This window comes from Rhinolophus hipposideros (genome assembly GCF_964194185.1).
Source record: "Rhinolophus hipposideros genome assembly, chromosome: 1".
NCBI classification, from domain to species: Eukaryota; Metazoa; Chordata; class Mammalia; order Chiroptera; family Rhinolophidae; genus Rhinolophus; species Rhinolophus hipposideros.
The window spans coordinates 100,807,622-100,832,147 of NC_138047.1; the positions used below are offsets into that span (position 1 = coordinate 100,807,622).

At 41.4% G+C, this 24,526-nt stretch overlaps 1 protein-coding gene across 14 annotated transcripts in view; it reads left to right on the plus strand.

The window, feature by feature from the left end:
• Window positions 1-24,526, plus strand: part of LDB2 (LIM domain binding 2) — a 347,866-nt gene that overhangs the window by 114,163 nt on the left and 209,177 nt on the right. For all 14 annotated transcript variants that reach the window (XM_081048382.1, XM_081048375.1, XM_081048385.1 and 11 more), the window contains exon 2: window positions 13,197-13,299. In XM_081048382.1, the coding sequence (XP_080904508.1) occupies window positions 13,197-13,299 (103 nt within the window). The remainder of the gene's footprint in view (window positions 1-13,196; window positions 13,300-24,526) is intronic.

Genomic DNA, 24,526 nt, shown 5'->3' on the forward strand with positions numbered 1-24,526 from the left:
CACCCCTTACTCTCTGGAAACCACTAAACTGTTGTCTGAGTCTATGAGATTTTTTTTTTTTACAGGACTTTATTGGGGAACAGTGTGCACTTCCAGGACTTTTTTCCAAGTCAAGTTGTTGTCCTTTCAGTCTTAGTTGTGGAGGGCATAGCTCAGCTTCAGGTCCAGTTGCCATTGCTAGTTGCAGGGGGCACAGCCCACCATCCCTTGTGGGAGTCGAACCGGCAACCTTGTGGTTGAGAGGACGTGCTCCAACCAACTGAGCCATCCGGGAGCTCAGCAGCAGCTCAGCTCAAGGTGCCGTGTTCAATTTTAGTTGCAGGGGGTGGAGCCCACCATCCCTTGTGGGGACTCGAGGAGTTGAACTGTCAGCCTTGTGGGTGAGAGCCCACTGGCCCATGTGGGAATCGAACAGGCAGCCTTCGGAGTTAGAAGTACAGAGCTCCAACACCTGAGCCACCGGGCCGGCCTGAGTCTATGAATTTTTGTTTCTTCATTTGTTTGTCTTGTTCTTTTGTTATTTTCAGTTTTATATACCACCTATCGGTGAAAGTATACACATTTGAAGAAAGGAAAAAACTGTATTAAAATTATGCTGATGGTAACCACTTTGAGCACCTCTTGTAATTACAGTAGTCAAACGTGACTTGTATTCATGTTTTGTTATTGGTATATATTGAATATTACAATTTTAATACAGTTTTTTCCTTTCTTAAAATGTGTATACATTTTTTGGCACCCTCTGTGTATTTAATCCATCTGGAATTTATGCTTGGTTACATGGGGTAGAATCAAATTTATTTTTCCATCAAGTAGTCTATCTTGCCCCACTCCCTGGCAAGGCCACATCTGTCATACTCAGCCCCCATCATGCTTCTGTGGGTCTCTTAGCCCTCCATTCCATCCTACTGCTCTGTTTCCCCATCTTGCTTTCTTCATTTTACATTATAACATAAGAATGCCTTCGTATTATTAGAAACCATGGCGACACATTATTTTTAAATACTCCTATTTTCTTTCTAGTGGACATATCAGGGTTTCACGAGTCATTCCTCTCCTGTAGGGCAGCACATTGTTTCTTGGTTTTTCTTCCCTTTTTTCTCTATTATGAATGCTCCTATGGTGAACATTTTTTGCGTATAAAGCATTTACATATTTTTGGATTATGTCCTTTGGATGGATTCCCAGAAATAGAATTACTGAGTCAAAGAGCATAAATATTTTTAATGTTTTTAACTCATGGCATGTATTTATTTTAAAAAATTAAAGTGAATAAAGATTCTGGTAAGTTCCTTGTACGCGACTGTGTAATTGCAGTCTATTGGGCTGTGACAAGTCTGGGTCTGGGACTTGCCGCCCTATGGCAGTTCAAGAGAGAGATGAAGGTGGTTCCTTGATGGATTTATCTTTCCTTTTTTCTTGTTTGTTTAATACATTTCTTGTGTATTCGTGTAAGCAGGCAGTCATTTATTAAGCCCCTGTTGGGTGCTTAGTAAAGCAGGAGGTAGGATCCTCTGTTCCCAGTGAACTTACATTTTCTAGTAGGTAGGATGACAATAAACAAATAAACAAAATCAAGTGACAAGTGCTTCCCGGAGGAAAAAACACAGACTGAAAAACACAGGAAAAACACAGACTGACGTGATAGCAAGTTCACGCCTATACGTTGGCTGGTCAGAAGTGACACAGAAGCTGCGATTTGCATGATAAGGAAGAGAAAGCCTCGCCAATTAGAGGAAAGACTAGTGAGGTGAGCCAGGCCAAAGAGGAAGACATGTCACGACCTCCTAGGGGTGTGTGCTCCATGGAGATAAGTAGTGATGCGGAGTCTTGGGGTGGGGTTTGGGGCTAACGGGGTGATGCAGACCAGTGGGCTTTGTTAAAAGATCATGTAGGCTTCTCTGTAGAGCACATGTTCTAGTGCTGACAGAGACGAGGGTTAGGAAGCAATCACAGTTGTCCAGCACAAAAGGTGGTGGTGCGTGAGAAACATGGGTGGGTTCCATTATGCATTGGAAATCGATTCATGAGAATTGCTGATGGATTGGAGGTGTGGGGTTAGAAAAAGAGGAATCAAGAGTATGTCCTAAAAGGTTGGCCTAAACGGCTGGGAAAACAAAATTACATTGCACAGATGAAAAAGAGTAAAGAGAAACCAGCATATTCTTGGGGTGGGAGATAAGTAGTGATGGGGAGTCTTGGGGTGGAGATGGGGGTGGGTCTGGCTTTGGCCATGTTCAACCTTCAGTGCCTCTTTTGTCCACAAGGAGGGAAGTTGGTGAGGCTGCTGGAGCCACAGTCCTGGAGTCCCAAGGGGAAACTGGAAGCCATGATACAGGGTTGGGTTGGGTTTCCAGGCGGGAATTCCGCCCATTCTGAGGAATTTTTTTCACTTTCCGATTCCTGAATCCCAGGATATAAACTGTTTTCTGTTCTCCATGATGAATCGTTTCCACAAAGTGACAGCCGATACTACCAACCTCCTGGATTCAGGGAGCCGATTTTCCCAATTTACTGACCAACTTTTCTCGGGATTCGGGAATGGAAAAGTGAAAAAATTCCCATGAACAGGCAGGAATTCCCACCTGGAAACCCTAGGCTTGCATGTCATTGGCAAATTAACGAGAATTGAAGTCCCCTGATTTATAAACGGGTGTATAAACAGAAAAGAGACCTGTTATTTTCTTTCTGAGTTTTGAGAACACGCTAGGTTTTTTATATTTATCTTTGTAAACAAAAATCTTTTTCTCCTTCTTCCCATGTAGAAAGAGGGAAAAACTTGAGTTCTTTTCTAGTGGCACCCTAATGCTTCACTTTGCCTGGGCACAGTTTCCCAATTTTTGGTAGAGTCTCTAAGAGTTATTCCTGTCATTTGATTCAGATGTACCATATTTTGCCGTGCATAATGCGCCCCCACGTATAATGCACACCCATGTTTTGGCTGAAAGTTTCCGGGAAAAAAATCTTTTGTTTTAATTTTTTAATTCAAATTTTTATTTAGTTACATTAAGTACTTATCTTTTGTACTGTAGGGAAGTTGGACATTTATTTTTTAACATGTTATGGTAGAATAAATTTTATGTAACAAATAATTACAAACACAAGAACAGATACAAAGTGCAAGAAATTTAAGTACCGGTAAAAAATTTACGATATTTACGCATCATAGAAGGCTAAGAGCTCTTCGTCGTTGAAAGTCTGTCGTAAGTTCAACAAAACCGATGATGGGATTCCAGGGTGTTATTTTGCATATTGTATCTAGAATTACACTTTTAATTCATAAGCATAAATAAAATAATTAAAAACATTTATAAAGATACCGGATTAGTACTACCCGTGTATAATGCACATTCTTATTTTTCCCTCACGAATTTGGGCAAAAAAGTGCTCATTATACATGCCAAAATACGGTAATTGGGCAGATCACCAAAAACAAGCTTTTGCATCTTGCAAGCTTTTCTGGAAATGTTCCCTCATCTGCTGTGTTTATGTTGGAACAGAAAATTCGTGCCTGAGTTTATGGTGAATTTGTGTCTGAGTTTATCTTTTCTCAAGATATATGAGTTGCTGCCTCATCATATTATCCTGCATCTCAGGGCCTGTCACACCTGGATGGTGTGGTGTAATATGAGGTATGGTGCTCACCGCCATGGAACTGTCAGCAGTGAGACCTGTGCTTTGGAGACGTATGCATTGCTACATCGTTTTCAAAGTGGGTTTGCATGGAGTCCCCAGAATATTATTTTTAATATGTGAGAGTACATGTCTCCATGTTGCAGTATAAAACATCAAATTTCATTATGAAAATGAAAACTATTTCTCATTCATACCAGAATAACATAGATTAAAATAGGCAGTGAAGCTTTGGGATAAAACAAATGTCCAGCAATCAAAATATTCAGAAATCAAACCCCAGCATTGCCTCTTACTTGGTCTGTGACCTCGGGTACATTTCTTGACCTCCTGGGGCCTCAGTTTCCCCCATTTAAATTAGAATAATAAAAGTACTCACCTGATAGGGATACTTTGAGAACTAGGAAATAATTCATTGCAAAACCTTTAGCACTGTCATCGATTTACTCACTAAATATTTAACACTCCTGGTTAAAAGATATGTGAACAGAGAAGAGTGGAAATGTTCAGCTACCATGAAAACAAAACGATTGTTTTTCTTCTGACATTTGAGAATATGCTCGTTTTAATTTAATAAATATTTATTTGTTAAATTATTTAAAGAAACAGATAATTGAGTCCTTTTTGCACACCAGCCAGGTGTTAGGTCCTGTGTATGCAAAATGTGCAAGACATGGGTGTAGATCCTGCCCTCAGAAAGCTTAGAGGAATCCAAACTTAAAAAAAACAAATAAATAAACAATTAAAAAATCATTATTTCATTATAGTTGTAATAATTCCAGTGGCAAAAAGCTCAGATTTTGGCATGTAAACGTGTACATTTTAGTCCCTATTTTTAGATTATTGTCAATAACATTTCTCTTTGGAATACCCAGTTAATGAATGATTTGGTAGATCAAGGCTGAATTTCCCCGGGATTTGGGGGAAAAGACACTTCTTTTGCTGAAGAGCCAGATCTGCAGATGACAAGTCTTGTCTTTCTTCCTGTTTTAATGCACTTCTTTCTCAAGGCAGCATCTGCTTGTTCCAGGGAGTGAAAAAAAGTAAGACCTTTCTAAAAGGGAAGCCTTGAATTGTGAGTGAAACCCTGAGATGTTTTACCAAGACACATAATTTGCTATCTCGGTAACATGCCGTTTTAGAATTTCTCTGTTAAAATGATAACTAACGTTTACTGTTAAATAAGTGCAATTTATCCAAGAATAAACAAAATCATAGTTGAGAATGAGAGAGGGAAAATACAATCCCTGGAACATGAGATTTTAAACTAGTCCCATAACAATAAATAAAAGGTGGGATTTAAAATTCTCTTGCTGTGTCCATTCCATGCTCGTGCAATTACCAGCTGGTAAGACCAAATGATCCTACCTTATTACTTTTATTTCTGTGTCTGAATATAGAATTCCTTAGATGTGGTAGAAAGCCTTGCTTTGGGCTGTCTGTTCAGGAGGGAAAACCCCAAACATTCAGTATGCTTAGCATTAATTGAATGTTAAATAAAACTAAGAAGGCAGTAGGTATTTGGAGAACATTGTTCTGGATAAAGGAACACCATTTTAGAATGGTTGTAAGAGCCCAAATTCAAGAAACAGTGTTTCCATGTTTGAGTTCTCTGCAACTTGATAGCTATGTAATCTTAAGGAAATCTTTCTCTGTGCCTCAGTTTTCTCATCTATAAAATGAGGATCATAATAGGATTTATCCCATAGATTCTTTATGAGGTTTCCAGGGGTTTATATTACTCAGTGAGTTCAGAATGGTAGCTGGCACAAAGTAAGTGCTATGTAACTATTGACTATTACTGTTAAATGTGGCTAACTTGGAATAAACATGGTTTGATACAAGACTCCCATGTTTGGAGAAGGCATGGCTAGAGATTAAGGAAGCAAAAAGACCTTTGTAGTTAGGGAAAATAAATGACCTGTACTTCCTTCGTTATGAGGGGACCTCTGTGAAAAGGAAAGGCATGGATGGGATTTGGTTTTCTTATTGTCTCCTGTCTCAGTATATGGGTGTGACAGGCAGAGAAATTTGGGGCTAGCAGACATGACCAAGTGGGCTTCTAACTTAGTCGTTGAGGAGCATTCATTCTTTCTTCGGTGTCTTCTGAGAGAGGTTAGCGATGACAAGTGTAAAATGGGAGTGACTAAAAGAATACAAATTAATAGCGCTGTGTGTGTGTGTGTGTGTGTGTGTGTGTGTGTGTGTGTGTGTAAGAATGTAGCATTATACAATGAGATACCATTATTTTCTAGAACCACAAGATATTAAAGAAAGTCAATGTCCTTCTCATCTTCCTATGTTCAGACCCCTTCATACATTCTCTCCACTTTGACCTGTTTACGTTTATTTTCATAAAAAAAAAAACCACACAACACACACACATTTTTCAAGGGATAGATGCTTTATGTATGGTTCATTCTTTGGAGGGGGTGTATGTGTGCCATGTGACAAGTGGTTGCCATGGAAATTTCTCATTATTGTTGAATTGAAAAATAATTACTCTGGCAGAAATCCCATATAACCTGTCAGTGCTTAAGCTTAAGATGCCGGGGGCAGCCTTGGCACCTTAAAAAAGATCCTTTTTTTTTGGCGGAGAGAGACAGAGGTGGGGACAGGAGAGAATCCGGGGCAGACGCAAAATGCTTTTGTGGATTTTTAAATATAATTAAGACTCTCTTCTACTATTCAACCTGAGTGCGCCTCTTATCCTGATATATGATTTGGCTGCCAGTGGTATGGGGGCTCACCTGTGAGGTGGGACAAAAGGACCAGGGATTTCAATCGCAGAAATGCATAGAAGGGATTATTTAGAGCAGATAAGCTTCAATGGTGTTTTTACCTAATTAAAATATATGAAAATTGTTGGCATCACACCCCCTACCTTGTGTTTAGGCTGAGTTTATTTTGTCTTTATTTACCTGGAGGCTGCTCTGTGCTATGGTTACTTCCCAGCTTTGGGGAAAGAATCTACTTTTTACTTATTAAGATTCACTGAACACTAATCATGCACTGTTTGGATAATAAACAACAACAAGGATTGGAAGGAAAAGGCAGGACCTTGATCTGAAGCCTCCTGGCAGGGTGTATAGAGCAAGGTTTCTCCACCTCCCACCTCCTCCTCCAATTTGGGACATTTGGCACTCAGTCCTTCTGTCCCTTACGTCCTTTTGGAGGACCATGAAGACCCTATGCTTTCTTTCTTATGTTAGTGTCAAGAAATAATCCTTTTGTAATGAAGCCTCCGAAATACATGCTGCCTTGAAGAGAATGATAGGCAAACGTTTACTTTTGTTACTATTATTTCATTATTGCATCTTCTTTGGACTTGCAGATGGTCATCCTTCTCCTGGCAGAGCTGGCCTCTGTTTTGTAATTATGTTGATCCTGCTATTAGATCCCACTTGGAAATACATCGCTTAGAAATAGTCTTTGTTTCTTCTTGATTCATGCATCAGGAGTCTTCAATCTGGAAGCACAGGGACCTTCTCATAGAAGAGCCAAAATATACACAAGTACAGACGTGATGGCTAGGCACGGCCACGGGTGGTTTATGCCCAGGAGAAATTCTTACACATATGCATAGAGGGACCTTAGGAAGGTACTTATCTCAGCATTCTTGTAATGGCAAAGAATTTGAAACTGTCTAGAGATCATTAATAGCAAAATGCTGAAATAAACTATATCATATTCATTTAGCGCACTGCCATGCAGCTTACATAAAAAACACAATGTTGGATGAAAATAAAAGTAAGTTTAAAGAAGGGAACACACTGTATGATACCATTTAAATAAAATATTAAAGACATAAAGTAAGACTGTGTGTGAATGGAGAGTCATACTCGTATATGTATGTAAATATAAAAGACAGGTTAGGAAAGGCCGTGTGACTCACGAGACCATTGTTTATTGGGTCCTGGGGGACGGGAAAGAAAAATAGAGCAGGATATGGGGACCCAAGACATTTATTTCTATTTATAATTTTTAATTCCTTTTAAAAAGGAAAATAAGTTACCCTTTTAATAATTGTTAATTCTGGATAATGGGACTATGGGTCTTCATCATATTATTCCCTGTTCTCTATTTTTAAAAATTAATAAGTAAAACCATTTTTTTTCAAGGTACAATCAGTGAAGTGTATTCACTTAATGTTTCACTGAAAAGAATAAGACCAATGCCCAACAGGTGGCTCCGTAGGATGGCAGTGTAGATACAAGGTCATTTTAAAAATTTCTCCCTCGATGTGAACTTGTCACCTGTGTGGCCTGTGCGTCCCACGGTGGCCAATGAGACATCGGTGCTGTGACGGGGGAAGGCTTAGCTGCACACTGTCCTGATCCCCCACCGCTGAGGTTAGACTCTTCAGATTCCTACACCGTGAAGGAAGAGTCTTACTCCCTGTGTTGGCATTGCCGCTCCATCTGTTCGTTCCATTTCTCTACTCCTTTATTGGGTAACCCATCGGTGGGAGCTCTGTTGAGGTTGGAGAGATGCCTAGTACCCATTCCCTGTCCTTAAGTATTTCACCTTCTACGCCAGCAGTCGGATGTTTAGATAAATGAATATTCCAAGGTGGTGATTCCATTATAATTGGCTCCACACTCTAACGGGGATATAGTTGTCAAGCTTTCCTAGCACAGGAGGCAGTAGAAAAGGAGTCCAGGGATTGCGACGTGGCATTTGTTGGACAACATATGCGAAAGACAGGGAAGCAGGAAAGGGTTAACCATCCCTTGGTTCTGAAAGACATGTTGCCAGAGGTCCACTGGCTGCACACAGGCAAACCCCTGAGTGCGCTGGCCCCTCGTGTGCTAAGGATGACTTTTCCCTGGATAGAATGTCTTTTGTGTTATAGCCACCGAAGACCGTGTCTGTTGTATCTACCAGTCAGTGTCTGATGTGCATGCCCACTGCGCCCACCTGGGAATAAGACCTCAGGATCTTGGTTTGCTGTTAAGAGCTTTTACCATAACCTTCCCTTGGGAGTCCCAAAAGGTTGGTCTCAACGTGCTGGTCAGTCTTAAGGAACTTCCTGGTTAATCTCCAAGGTAGTTTGCCTTGAGGTGATTGCCTGCACTTGAGGGGTGAGAGTGGTCACGTGCACCTCACTTCCGTTTCCGACACTAGAGGAAACCAGACTTGGAGATTTTCTTTTTGGAATCCTTGCTTCAAACGGGCCTTGGAAACTTCACTCATGTAGCCTCCTACTGGTCAATTTACTGCATTTGGCCACGTCTGCTCAAGAATTTCCTGGGCCTTCCATTTCTCCAATGATGGAGGTGCTGTTTACAATCAAGAGGTGGAACTGCTAGCCTGTAGGTAGCACTGCAGACTCTTAGCCTGTTTTCTTTTATATTTCCATGGCCCCTTTCTCTTCCTCGCATGTGGTCAAACACAGCGTTTATAGCCTTTGTCTGCAAAGCCCAGACAATTCTAGACTACGGACAACGAGAAGTCGAATAACGGAAGGACTGATTTTTTATTTTATTGTTGTCCATAACTCATGAGGTAGCTGTCTAGCTAAGAACTGAACTTCTGCCAGTTAGGGTTGTTAGATCTTCTGCCAGAGATTTCTTATTTGGTTCAGCAGAAGTCTTTGTAGCTGCATTGCAGCCACTGCCTGGACCTGAGTCTTGTCATTACGCAAATTTCTTTCACAAAATTGCCTAACTGATCCCAGGAACTATATTGGGCAGCAACATGAAAACAAGAGGTGTTCAAAGAGGAGGCTTATTATTATCAGGAAAACTACATGAAGGTGGGGGGAAGGATGCAAAATCTGAAAGAGCTGGAGAAAGAAGTCTTTTTCAGGCAGTTTCCTCTAGCCAATGCCTGCCCCTTCTACTCATGTGAATCATTTTTGTTATCAAGCTAAGGTGGAAAATCACATTTTAAGCATTATTTGGAAAAAAACAAACATGGGCGGGTAGGTTATCAGTTGTAACAAATGTCCCACTCTGATAGGGGATATTGATAATGGGGAGCTATGCATCAGTGGGTGCAGAGAGTATAAGGGAGAGTATAAGGGAAATCTCTGTACCTTTCTCTCCGTTTGGCTGTGAACCTAGAAGTGCTCTAAAGAAAATAAAATCAATTTTTAAAAAATGGACTGGAGTTAGGCAGACTTGAAAGTGAACTTTAGCTTTACCACTTTCTAACTAGCTGTCTGGTCTTTATTGAGTAGTTTAACATCTTTGAAATTCAGATTCTCTGTTTATAAATATCTTAAGGGTCAAATGAGACCATAACGAATAATAGCTGCCATTTATTGAACAGTTGCTATGTGCTGGACAGTCACTCCTTAGTCCTCACAGTCTACTAAATTATTATTCCCATTATACAGATGAGAAAATAGATGAAAGAAATTAGGGGACTTGACTAAGGTCATCCAGCTATTAAGAGGCAGAATTCATATGTTGAAGTCAGTGTAACATACAGGTTAAGGATGTAAATTTTCTACCCTGTGGTAATAGTTAGGGTAGTTGTGAATATAAGATGGTTCAATTCATGTGAAGCACTTAGAATATATCGGGTGAGGGGTATTACTCTGAACCCTGTAGCCCCAAACGTGTGTTCTTTCCATACTGTGCCTCCTTCACATGCAGCCAGTACAAGACCATCCTATGCTTGACATTCAGGAATTTTTTTCTTAAAGTACTACTCCTTTTATTCCTTTTCAGCGTCCTTCCTTTCCTCCCAGCAACTTCAGTTCAGCCTGGTTTCTCCCTGGGCTCTTCCCTCTCACTGTCCCATTGTCTAGCAGAAGTGCTAGAAACAGGAGTTCGATTACAGGAAAATGGAAGTAGAGTACCTGATCTAGTCACCGGGCCTTTGCACAATCAATCAGCTGTGTAAAAGAGAGCGGATAAAGTTCCATTCAGAGCTTTAGCTGGGCTGTAGATGGTATTCTTGCCAGGTACGTGGGTTACAAACACTTGACGTGATAGGAAAACGTGCTTGGTTTATGATCAGGCTGTTTTCTAAAGTCCATTTGTGATGCAGTTCTTTAGAACGTGGACTGGCTCATCCCTCAGAAATGATATTAGAGACAGTAGACAGAGGCAGGAAAAGGGCCTTGTATTGATGTTCAGTATGTTCTGGGCCCTCTGCTGGGCACGTTATACCCACTAACTTACTTAATTCTCACATTCACCCTGCAAGATGTTATTGCTATTGTTATTGTTATTCTCAACTTCCCACTAAGGAATCAGGCTCAGGGCGGGCAAACAAGTTGTCTAAGGTCACGTGGCTGGGAAGAGATAGTATTGGCATGAAGCTGAGGTCTGAGGACTTCCCACAGGAGCAAATTTCACCCACGACGTGGGACCACCTGCTTGTCCACGCAGTGCCAGGTGTCCTCCTGGCCGTGAGTCCTGGCATCGGGGTAGGACAGCAAAGCAAGGAGCTGGAAGGGAAAAGGAACCTGGGACAGAATGTTCCATCCCTTACCAGCTGAATCCTAACCGCTGCCTTCCCAAAGATCGCCAGAGAAATGAGTCAGGCAGAAGCTGGGGCAGGTCTCGGATGTCCAAGGGTCTGAGTTCACATCCCAGCTCCACCATGTATTGGCCGAGTGTACTTGAGCAACTTACAGGTACCACCTAGGCTTCGGCTTCTGCAGTTGTAGAGTAGGGGCAGTAAGATGAGCGGCTTTATTCATACACTGAACAACTTTTATTGAGTAATACTATGGGCTCAATGCCATTCGAGGGCCTGGGAGGTAGAACAGTGAGTAAAACAGAATCCCTGCTCCCAAGGAAATTTACACTGGAGAGAGAAAAGGCAAAAAAACACACACCAAAAATCAAGGGAGATAGTGGAGAGTAAGTGGGCAAATACACATAAAATACTAGTGCTTGGCAGGTGGTAAGCACTCAGTAAATGTTAACTATTATTCTTTAGCCATCTGTATAGCAATTTGAAGTAAGATAAGCCAGTGCAGCTAGGTTCCCAAATAAAGTTTATTTCCCCAACTGCTTCATCCCCTTCCAAAGCCACTGATTTGACGGCTTCCATGGCCCCCAGGCCTCATGCTGTGGTCTCAGGCATGAGGGAGAATGCCCATTAGGCGCTTACTTGGTGTCTCCTGCTGGGGAGCTTCCAGCCCTTAGAGGGCAGGGCCCAGTCTCTCATCCAGCGGTGTATTCTGAGGGCCTGCATATGACAAGTGCTCAATTAGTATCTCTTTTCCAAAGGAGAAAAATGGGCATTTTGTATGTGGAGCCATGAATTGTCTCAGTGGTTGTATATTTACTATGTTTTTCCTAAGAAAAGCGTTGGCTTTTGGTATGGTGACTGGGAGAAGGCCAGAGAAAAAGAGACCAAAAAAATTCATTTGTCTGACTTTCTTCTTTTCTGGTAAGAGGACGGCATCAATCTCTAGGGGCCCCTTAATTATTCTTGCCAGGACTGAAGGCCTGTTCCTAAGTCCTGCCAGTGACAACAACTTAATGTTGTCATAAGCAAAACATCTTAATGGGAAGAAGAGAGGCTTGTAATATGTCCACCGGGGCCACCGCGGTGGGGCCACTGAGTGGGGAGCAGCAGGGCCCCTTGTGTCCCCACCTCCCCAGTCAGACAGGCAGCTGTGAAACATCTCGGCCTGAAGTCTGGCACCAACCAACAATTCTCTGGAAAAAGAGCATGCTTAAGAATTTTGGGGTAAATCAGGCACTAAACAAAGTGTGAGGCCTGGGTACGATTCCTCTTTTTAAATATGACACTCTGCATCACCTGCCTAATTCCTGTTACAGGACACCCCCCTCTGCCCTCAGAGATTAGCAATGATTTTTCACTACCTTGAACTGGGCCAATTTCTAAGTGTTTTCTGGATGAGCAAGGGAAATAGGCAAACCCAAGACAAACAAACAGAATTTATGTGCATGGTTTGCATTCTGCTGAATTGCTCTATTTTTAATAATTGTTTTAATAACAAACTAGCAATTGTCTATAACCTTAAAACAATCCTGAAAAACAGTCCATATGCGTGTGCTGGTTGCTTGTGCATAAACTCGCCTGTTGGTATATATCCATGTAGCAATGCCTGGATAAATATTCCCGTATTTTTACAGGAATATTTGCATAAATAAGGCTATTCGCCACACACACCCCTTTTTGAATAAATTATGTTTTAGAAATTTAGTCTCCTTAACCTAGTTGTAATATTGTGGTCTGTTTGTAAAATTGGACCCTTGAAAGAGCAAAGAGAGAGAGAAAAAAGTTGAATGTATTTTACATTAAATACAAACCCTTTTGTTAAAAAATGTCATTGTACTTCATAGTAAATTTATTAAATCTCCCCACATATGTCCTCCAAAATTAATTTTCATTCGGTTTGCATGAACTCATTTATTGAATGGGAATTCGGTCCCCATTTGAGGCAATTAATTTGAAGAGTGACCACACACCCACCCACTCCCGTTCTAGAACACCCACACACATATGCTAAGTGACAAGTCAGCAGTGACTGGGTTTTCTTTTTTTTTTTTTCCTTTTCTTTTCCTCTTTGAGATATTTCCTCTTTCCACTCTTGCCTGTTAAATAAATGATCTGTCTCTTTGCAGGATAGCGACAACCTCTGGTGGGATGCATTTGCCACTGAGTTTTTTGAAGATGACGCCACATTAACCCTTTCATTTTGTTTGGAAGATGGACCAAAGCGATACAGTAAGAAAGAAGTTTATTTTTCGAATATCCCCTCCTTTTGCGCCTCTCAGACAACCACAGGGGTTTTCAGAGAACGGCACTGTGCTGACAGCCTGATAATGGCACCTCCTCTTCTGATGAGTCTCTAGCTTCCCATCAGGGTATTGTCACCAGGTGGCAGCCCGGGGAGCCTACGAGAGATTTCCTTCGAGGCTTTCTGGTGTTTAGGCACTTGCCTGTTTAGTGAGCAAGGCAAATATGAGCCAAGTCACTCAATGATAAGTGGGAGCGGACTTGTGGAGACTTTCTATCGTCTCTTCCCTGCAACGCCCCCCTACCTTTATCCTTGACAGCTCACACTTCACACCCAGTATTTTGCTTCTGCAGTTTCCTTAAAAAGAAAAAAAAAAATTCCTCACAGTCAGTGTATCAGCCACATCCTTCTAATGCCCTCTTATCAATTATTTCAGGTATTTGACAAGTGCTGTCTTTTCAAAGGGGGGGGGGGCACAGCTGCTTTGAACATACAGTTTTGGATTGGTGTTGACAGAATTATAGTTCCTTGTCTTTCCGGCGAGTGATAACTCTGTAAGGATCCTCAAATTACAGCCTGTGGCACCTTGGGTAACAGCTGATCTGTCCTGATTAAGTTCAGCCAACTTGTCAGAGATCAGATTTACTAGTTCTACTATAAGACCGAGAGGCACAGATCCATCAGCACGAAAGCAATTAATGTCTGGTTAGATCAGAGGGAGATGTGTTTTCAGAAATCAGGGTTGCTCATACGAAAGGATCTGTCAGAGGGTAAAGCATCCCAAATGTCACAAACGTGGAGATGATGACGGAACCAGCCATAGTGTGTTTGAACGAGTCAATCCAGCGCGTGGGGCAATTGATAAGACAATGCATGTGGGGTTCTTGATAAACACAACCAGAAGATCTGACTGTTGCTAACTGTTTCTCAGAGCCACAGGGTACAACAAGTGTTTGTTTGTTTTCATTTTAGGGCACTTTAGGCAGCTTCATAGTATTTGGATTTCTTGCATGATGAGTTGATTAATTATGCTAATATATGCATGGCAATTTGCAATAGTGGCAAACTGGGGAGAGCAGGACAACCTAGAGTTGCTGCCCAGTTGGAACTCATTGCCAGGAGCATCTCTAGGATTGTGTGCTTCGGGCTTTTAAAGGCGTGGGACCCTTCTGATACATATTTTGGGTGAGAGGGGCAGTGGGTTGCTTTAGTGTCTCAAGCACTGGCAAGCCCACCTCATGGGGGTCCTGAGGCGTTGAGTTGCTATGGGTGCCCCAAGCAGCCTCATGCCCCAGAGAGGAGGAGAGTCGGGCTGAGAAGCTGCCGTTGCCGAAGTCCCTGGGAGATAAATGAACACGGCAATCCAACAATTACTCTCTCCCCCAAAGCCTGCCTGAGCAATGGTGAATAATTTCAAATCAAGCACTCATCCATCCTCGGAGCCTTCTGAATTTTTTTTTTTTTTTTCCTGAGGCCTAAGCTCAGATAACTCCAGGTTATCGTTGTTTTATGTTTCTTGTTCCTACGCTTTTATTTTTATTTACTTAGTTTTGGTTTGGGAATCCGTCAGGGTCCGCTCTAGGACCTAAGAAGTACAGTTTTAAAGCCTGTGCTGATAAAACCGAGTCTCCATCCTCTCTCTGTCCACTCCCACCCCATCATTTTGGGGGTGAGGCATGATCCATGCCGCTTTCCCATCTGACGTCTTGTACGGGAGGAATGCCTGACTCTGAGCCATTGTTGCCCAGGTGTCTTTGTTTCTCTGAGCCAAAATATTTCCCGAGCGGAGAAGAGAAACAAAAATGATTGACAGCTTGGAGCCGAGTCTCATCAGCTGCTTTGCTGACAGCCTGGTGATGTGCGCAGGCTGCTGATGGGCGCATGCTGCTGATGTGCGGGCGGGTGACAGCTGATTGACAGCCCAGGACCGGAGGCAGGGAAGACGAAGCCTGCGTGGAAGCTCGGGTGCTGCCATCTTAACCCATTCGCGGTCCAGGCACGCGGTGCCACGCTGGCAAACCGCGTGCTGGCCCTGGGCTGCAGGCTACCGCGCTGACTTGAGACTCTCCAGGGAGCTGACAGCTTTGCATTTCTGAGGAAGAAAATAAGACTTGGCTATGACCTTTGTCTGTGTAAAACATTCCCCCAAATTACTTTCACTCTAGGTACCAAGAAATATACCAGATGAAGCTTCTTTAGCCCTCACTGGAAAGAACTGTTTCTTCGTCCTTCTCACCTCTGTGTTTTCAGAGGGTCCCTCTGGCTCTATGGTCTTCTCTCTGAGCCACGTGAATCCTGCAATATGTGTTTGCTTACATATTTGTTGTCGGTCACCCTCTATTAGAACGTTATCTCCATATGGGCTGGGACTTTATGGCTGAATTCTCAGATGAGTTACAGGAACCTGCACATCAGAGGTTCTCGATAAATATTTGCGGAATGAATAATTGAATGAATGAATTGACATTTGCAGAAAAGTTTACGTCACCAAACAGAACGTTGGTTGGCAAAACAATCTTGTTACCAAGATCTCTGGATTTTTTGAACTGGAGGAATTTAATCCCCAATGCTCCGCTGGCATTTTCCAATAAGCTCTAGGATATGGTCTGTTCTACTTTAAGGGGGGTGGGGGGCAAGGCTGTGTAATTCAGGGAACAGGTATGCTCTGGGAGATACATGGCTCCTCCTTTTAGGAAGCGCCTCTGTATGGATTGTGTTGTGCTACCCACCCTCGTCCTCACTCTCCTGATTGGATGGGAACCCCTCCTCCGTGGGACGTGATTGGGTGAGATGGCCACTGCTGAGGTCTTCCTAGAAGACTGGGGGTATGGCTGGTATGGAGAGGAGCTGGATGGGCAGGGTGACTGGATCCTGTTAGAGACTGGGCTGTGCGTCCCTAAAGCCACTTGCCTTGTGGAGTGGCCTTGTGGAGCATCAGGAAGGTGTTCCTCCAGCAGCTGGAGGCTTTGGCAGTTCCGGGGAGGTAATTTTCCCCTTGGATTAGGTGGACTGTCAAATGGGAGGACGAGCAGGGGGAGGAGACTCCCTCTTTAAAGATCATTAGAGCTGAAAAGCCTCTTTTCTGAAAATGGAAACTTGGTCCATAGAGTCCGAGCTGGTGAGTCACTGAGCTTCAAGGTGACTGGCTTTAAAGTCAAAATCAGGGCGCTCTCCCGCCCCGGACCCCATCCGGTCCCTACATCCTCCCATAGATAAGGGGAAAGAAACGGATCCGTCACTTTGCACATTTCCAGGAACATAAGTCACAAATAATCACTGTGTCTTATTTGACACAGAAGGCAAGGTGAACAGAGGAATGGGGTCCTGAAAACACTGTGCATGTGTACTTTTCATGCGTACTTTGCACACTTACTTCCCAGGGTCTGTGTGACTTTCCTGTCCTGTACGGAAATGACCATTCTTAGGTTGATCATTTGCTCTTAGCTTCAAGCAAGTGTTGATTTTGCTTTACTCCTTTTTGGGGCATATAAAAGTGTGCCCCACACTATTCTCTGTCCTTATAAGGGTGCTGATAACCTCCTCAGGAGACCTAGGCCACACCCAAGCCTGTGTTGGTCATGTTCTTCATCTACAGGAAGTGTGTGGTTCCCAGTTCATTCAGTAAATAGTTCTTTGCTGGGAGAGATGCACGGAGAAGCTTCTCTGGAGAAAGGGCACGAGGGTTCCATTAGAACATTCTTTGGTTTTAATCTGTGCTTGGATTGGTAAACAGAACCTCCATTTCCTCATCTGTAGAACTGGCATAATATCACCACCACTGGCTTGTGGTGGAATTAAATGCGATAATACAATACAAGAACCTTGGACTATTTGAAGCGTGTAGCAGTCAGTATTGACTATTATTATTGCAAACAGTGCACAATCTCGCTGTCACTTGTACCTTCTGTGCACCACTGGAAGACACACACAGGTGCTTTTCAAGTGTGCTTAGTGTGTGGAGCTCCTGCAGAGCCTTGCTGGTCAGCTGGGAGCCCATCGGATGTCTCTGATGGGCAGTTCCTGCTGAAATGCAGCACTGGAGAGACGACCTCCTCCCAGGGCTTCCCCCACAGAAACCCGCTCTAGCTCTGGTCATTAAGTGGGGTGCAGGAGGAGAGAAACAGAGGAGACAGGCAGTTGAGTATGTGCGGGGCTCTGTACTTTGGCAAGCTGAGAACTCCAACACTTGGTCAGACATGTCTAGGTTGGCATTGCTTTGGAAATTAGGGTTAAAAAATGATATAACGACTAAAATGCCGTCTTATTTTGGGACACTTCCTATTGATCTATTTTTCAGGGAAAGGTGGGTAGTTCAGGCAGGGGCTCTGGGTCTGATACCTGGGTTCAAATCCAGCTTTATTTTTTACCACCTATATGATTTGGCATGAGTCACTTTCTAAGTGTCAGTGGTCTCAACTGAAAAGTGAGGGTTTGAGGAGATGATGCGTGTAAAGTTCTTAGCAGAGTTTGTGGCACCATGAAAATGCTCCATACATAGTTGTTATTTGATTGAATTCCAGTGAGCATGTGGCTGCCTCCAGACTGAGACCCAGGGCAATTCAGATACGATCGTCATTAATCCTTTAACTGTTGCTTGGAATTTGGAGGTTGATGGATCCCACTCATTTTCTATCGTACACTTGTTATTTCACCTTGACTTCTATATTCTGTCTGGGGTAAGGATTTCTGGCACGACCACACACCTTCAGAGTCAAACTAGCCAAAGACTGCTTATTCTTTTTCCCTCTGTGGCTGTGGGGAGGATATTGTACTCCCCAAAAATCGAAGGTTGTTTGTGGACATGTCGTCACTTTTCATATCATTATTTCCCTCTGTGGGCCTCAGTCGTCAAGTCCCATTAGATATTTTGAAGAACTGCCAATCGGTCCCTCTGTGGAATCATTTCTACGTTTGCTGTTTCTCTTTTACATTTTTTTTCCACCTCGCTTTAGTTATTTATTTTTTTGAAAGCTCTTATAGCATTGCAATATTGACTAAGTTCTTCTAGTTTTGTCTTGTAATATGTGCTTTTATGTGTTGTGTATTTGGATGTGTCCCCCCTAAGGTAGGGAAATTCTATGAGGTCCACATGGCTTCCCCATCTCTGCTTACTATTTTTCTCCTGCTTTTTATTGGTTTACCTCATCCAGCTGTGTTTTTATTGTGCCGGATATGTAGGGATTCTAAAGCGTCCCTTTCTCTCTTGCTAATGTATTACATGATTAAAAATATATTTCTGGGAAAATCATTCTTTTAATATATGCCTCGGTGCTTTTGACATCACACTTACTAACTACTGTGGCATGAACGTGGCCATTTGTAAAGGTTACGTGTGTGGAGCATGCAGTCAGCTCATGGGACAAGGCCAAAGTCTGTGCATGCTTCCTTTGTGTGAGTGGTACCTACAGAGCGTCCATCTGAGAGGTCTGGGAAGTCACAGCTGCCTGTGGCCGGTGCTTTAAGATCCTGATCTTAAAAAAAAAAAAAAACCCTGATCTTCCCCAACAGATACCTGCCAGCTAGTCCTGGGGAGTTTTCCTCCATAAAGTAACTTTGTTCCTCTGGAAATTCTTCAGTCATTTTTGAAAATGCTTTTATTTATGGAGGCAGAGATCAAAATCATAAACTTTGGGTCCACACAGATTTATTTGTAGTCCGTGCTCTACCATCGATGGCTGGGCAATGTTAGGCATGTGACCTGATGCTGGGCATGTTGCTTTAACCATCTTTACCTCAGTTTTTTTCATCTGTAATTTCGAGGTAGTGATAAAACCAACATCGCAGGGGACATGTGAAGATTCAATAAGATTGAATAACTTGTAATTTTCGCTTAGTGATGCCCAGGGAAAGTACACAATAAATATTTTCTGCATGAATGAATGAATGGATGGACGGATGAATGACTAAGAGAATGACTTACATGTCTGATATGCTGCCAGTCACTCGGAATTAAAATAGAGGCCGGTTCTATTCATTCAGTCATTTGGCACATAGCAGGAAAAACTCTGGCTTTGGACTAAGCCGGATCAGACCCATCTTCTTTCTGTATGGACACCTTGAGAATTTAATTCTTAACCAATTGGGAGAAAAACTGATATTAAGGGGAAGATGGTGATTTAAGCAAACAAGTCTCAAGCTATTACAGTGATGACACTCGTCCAACAGAGGTCGAGGTTTGCTCTGAGAGCAAGGAGCTATTGAATACATATCCAGTGCCAGCCAGTGTGCTGGGCACCTTGGAGTTCCATATCTTATTTGCTGAGGACCAGATAAAAGGACGCGAACTTCGAATGCATTCAAAATGTATCTCAGGGGAAAGAATGCACTGCCTCCGAGTAGTCCTTGATGGTTAGTTGTTGGATGAGTGTGGCATTCAAGTGTTGCATAATAACATAGATGGCTTTGGCTCAGATGACTCCAGAAAATGATTTTCTTTCCATGAATCTGCACTAAATGGCTTCTCGATGGCTGTAGCCTCTGAACTTGTGGTTTAGGGAGTGGTCATTTTCAAGAGCAGTCTTCATTAGTCTGGCAAGATTTGGAGTCAATTAAATTGGGACTAAAGCAGACTATCATTTGAAGTTCATTTGTTCCTGTACTCATTGATTGATTAATTAATTAATTCATTCATTCAGAACTCACTGAGTTCTTGCTATTTGCCTGAAATTATCATAGTGGGGCAGATGGTTCCCGAGAGGAAGGAAGGCAGTTCCTCACCAATGTTTTCATTTACATTTGACTTCATTTTTTAAAAACCGTTACCTTAAATTAACACAATCAGCTAAGTATGTCAAAAAGAAAATATTTTTGGGACACTAATGCAAAATCTGGGACTAGTTATAGAAAAGACTTGAGAGAAAACCTACAACTGATCTGTTAACTGACAGACTTCTGAAGGGGAAAAAGGAGACTGAATCTCTTCCCATTTGTGGTTTCAAATTGATGATATCAAGAGTTGCAAATTGGCCATAACAATAGATTGAGCAGACATTCCATTCTCTCATTGTTAATAAATACCATAGTAATATTACACGAGATAATGGACATAAATGTGCTTTGAACAAACATAAAATGCTATACAAGTTGAAGGTACAATTATCGCCATGTTTGTAATTGATCTCTAGGATTTTATGACTTTTTGTTTTTCCTTTATAAATCAAGCTGTTAAGAAATCTGGGAGGATTGTTGAATTTCTCATGGGGATAAAATGCATTGTCAAATACAGAAGCTTGAATAAGTGAGGCCTATAACTGCCCGTAAGAGCTTGGTTGAGGTTTGAATGAGGTACTGTGAATAATCAGGAAATGGATATTATGTGTTGTTTTTGAGACTCCGTGACTGTGATATCTGTGGGTCCTGACACATGCATTTCCTGACTCTTGAAGTCATGGAGTATATTCCTACTCCTGTATCTTCTCTATGGTTCTCAAAGTAAGATGTGATAGTGGCCAGCAAAATAACTGCAGCAAACATTTTTGTTATCAAAATGACAGGTGGTCCTACTGACATTTATTGTCTGGGGGCTGGAAAAGATAAATGTTCTATATGAAAAAAATTACTGAGATACATCTCGTTTGATCCCATTTACTCATCATTTTGAAGATAGGGTTGCTAGACTGGTGCAGCCGCTATGGAAGGCAGTGGGGAGGTTCCTCAAAAAATTACGAATAGAATTACCATATGACCCAGCAATCCCTCTCCTGGGTATCTACCCAAAAAATTTGAAATCATTTATACATAAAGACACGTGTGCTCCAATGTTCACTGCAGCTTTGTTTACGGTGGCCAAGACATGGAAACAACCAAAATGTCCTTCGATAGATGAATGGATAAAGAAGTTGTGGTATATATACACCATGGAATACTATTTGGCGTTAAGGAAAGATGATATAGGAACATTTGTGACAACATGCATGGATCTTGAGAGTATAATGCTAAGCGAAATAAGTCAGACAGAAAAAGCAGAGAACCCTATGATTTCACTGATATGTGGTATATAAACCAAAAACAACAAAAGAACAAGACAAACAAATGAGAAACAAAAACTCATAGACACAAACAATAGTTCAATGGTTACCAGAGGGTAAGGGGGTTGAGGGGTGGGAGATAAGGGGGATCAAATACATGGTGATGGAAGGAGAACTGACTCTGGGTGGTGAACACACAATGGGATTTATAGATGATGTAATACAGAATTGTACACCTGAAATTATGTAATTTCATTAACAATTGTCACCCCAATAAATTAAAAAAAAAAGATAGGGTTGCTAGATAAAAAGTAATAAAAAATAAAATGCAGTACTCACTACAAAATTTTCTGTTGTTTATTTGAAATTCAAAGTTAACTGGGTGGGCATCCTGTGTTTTTCTGTGTTAAATCTGTCAGCCCTACGTGAAGGACCCCAGTTCATGCTCAAAAATGAAATCTTGATAATTCCAGAGTAGCTACAATGGGGTGTGAGCATGGCACATTACATGAGAAAACCTCTAAGAGATTTACCCTGGTCCTCTTATTCACAGAAGTCTTGCCTCTGTTTATGTGTAGCAACTGTACTCATGGTCTCCACCTACAGAATGAAACACCTCAGCAGAGGGTGGCAGTTGAAACCTGCCTGAATTTAAATCCAAAGTCCATATGGCAAGCCTTCCACAGCTGACTACTTCGGCATTTGGGCAGATGATGAGCGCACACGTGAGTGTGATACATTGCCTGCCTCAAAGGAGCTCACAGTTTCACAAGGGAGACAGACGCAAACAGTTAGCTCTAATGCAGTAACAGCGACACTGGAAGAGGAGGGCAAGCAAAGGACTGTGGGGCATTGAGAAGGGATTGAGCAAATCTGCTTCCACTGGAAAAAGACTCAGGCTGGCAGAAGCTTCCTTCTTACCTTCTTAATTTCCTAAAGCCATGACAGAAATCACCCTACCACAACACCTTGCAAATATCAGGCTTTCAGTAAATATTTATGGACTTATGAGTGGTGTAATGCCTGTAAATAGTACAAATATGACCCACAGTGTCTGAATATTTAGCCCACAGGCACATTATTGCATGTATGATATTTCCATGTTTTAGTAAGTTTCTACCAGCACAATCTCAAATTGTAGCAACTCATTTGTATTATAGACTAACAGAAATGTAACAGCAATTTGGAAATTTGTCCATAAACAGGGCTGGAGACAGAGACCTTTTATTTATTTATTTATTTATTTATTTATTTATTTATTTCATGTGTACAAAACACTGTAATAGTTAAACACCAAACTAAAATCACATTTATCCAACCTGTAAGACTAAGACTGTTTTTTTTTTCTTTAATGCTTCGAGTTCACTGCATAGTTACTCTGCCAATCTCCTGGTAAGTCCAATTGCGTCATAAAATTTCATAGAATAAGCAATCCTTAGCGTTGGTTAACTAGGTACATGAATCTTCCTATCGAATGGATCTTCATGGACTTAATTTCAATGGAAACATTTATTTATTTATTGAACCTTTCTCAAGAATTTCCCACGTGTCATCTTTCTGTGCTCTGGTGACAAGAAGCTGAATGAAGAAAGTCTCTTGCCTTGGTGGCGCTAGAGGTCTAGTGAACTATTGTTTCTAGAACTTAATCTTAGCCAGATCTTTTCATATAGATGTCCTCTACCTCTGTCTGTGAGCCTGTTCTTAACAATGTTTACCACCATATTTTGAGACTCTGTATTCAAGTATAACACTGGTATCTTTTTCTAACATAAAGCATTTTGAAACGTCAGTGTTACGCTGAGATGTATGCAGTATTTCCTTTGTGTAATATTGGTTTGTGATGTTCTTAATTAATGGGGTGAGCTGATTTATGGTATCCTTCCCACAAGCCAATGTGTAGCTTAATCTTTACTTCTGTGTCTTGTTTTCAGACTGTGAAGTTACCTTATTTGTGAAAGTGGGGTGAAATAAAGCATTTGTTGAAGTCAGTTTAAATGAGCATTCTTGTACCACTAGCTTAAGCAGTGTTCAGGTGCATTTCATTAAGAATATAGAAGCTTCAGGACAAAATCACCTATCAGGATGTGTTTCCTTATTTATTGTTTAATCAAGGTAGTCATATTGAAGTATTCTAATTCAAGAGCTTACAGAACTTGGTGCCTTCATGTATTTTGCTTTTATTATTCATTCCAAGAGAATCAGCCTCATACGATTACAGTGTGCTTGTTTATTTTTATGAAGTCGGTCCTTTTCCAATTGATGCTGTCTTTAATATACTCTTTGATGGGAACTTTTCTGATGTAACATGTATCTTTGGCTTTTTAACAAGTCGGGAGGCCTTGGAATTGACAATTGACACTAATAATCATTTTGAAGACTTGTAGAAGAAAGTAAGGTCACATGCGAGCATGATAATAAAGCCACTCCCTTTTTATGAGACAAGCTCGCCATGTTATCTGGAACAAAAAAGAGTATTACATTATTTTTACAGACTTTTCTAAAAATACGTATGTCTTCTGTAGGCCTGCCTTTGAATAATCTTATTTGCAATTTGATTGTTTGTCTTTGCTTTACTTTGAAAAATACATTGTTTGTTATGCCAAGATGGATAAGTTACACTGAGAACAATGAGGAAAAACAAGAGTTCTTCCAGAATCTAATTATGAGGCAAGCCTAGTCAGTAATGCTCAGGAGGGTGTTTCCTCACCGACACACATGGTATCTCCATGCCACTCTTGCATTCCTGGTAAAAACCAACCACTTGAGATGGTCCTCAGTGAAAGGATGTCTCTTTGTCTGTGTGTTGCAGAATTAAGGCAAGCTTTGAAAATATTCCAATACTTGAAGTTAGTTACCTGAGAGATATATTTGTCCACGTAAAATTTCCTCTGGATATGTTTGTCATGTAGCATTTGATAAAGTCAACTTACACTCATTCAGTTTTCAATTGAGGCATTTAGGAAAGTTCAGCTTTCAAGCTTTAAAAAAAATCAATAATAATCAACTTTTTCAAGGTTGCCTGCATAAAATAACATTCCCGTTCTTATTTGTTCTCTTCAATAGAGTCGTAAGAGAAATGATAAATGGTCTCCAGCAGATTATGTAAATATACTGCTAATTATATCATTAATAGTTCTTCATACTACTAGATACTGTACTCAAATATATTTCCTATAAAATGCGTTAGTACTTAGAAACCTATTATTTCTTTTTTAAAAAGATGAGCCCAAAATCAGTAATTATGGGA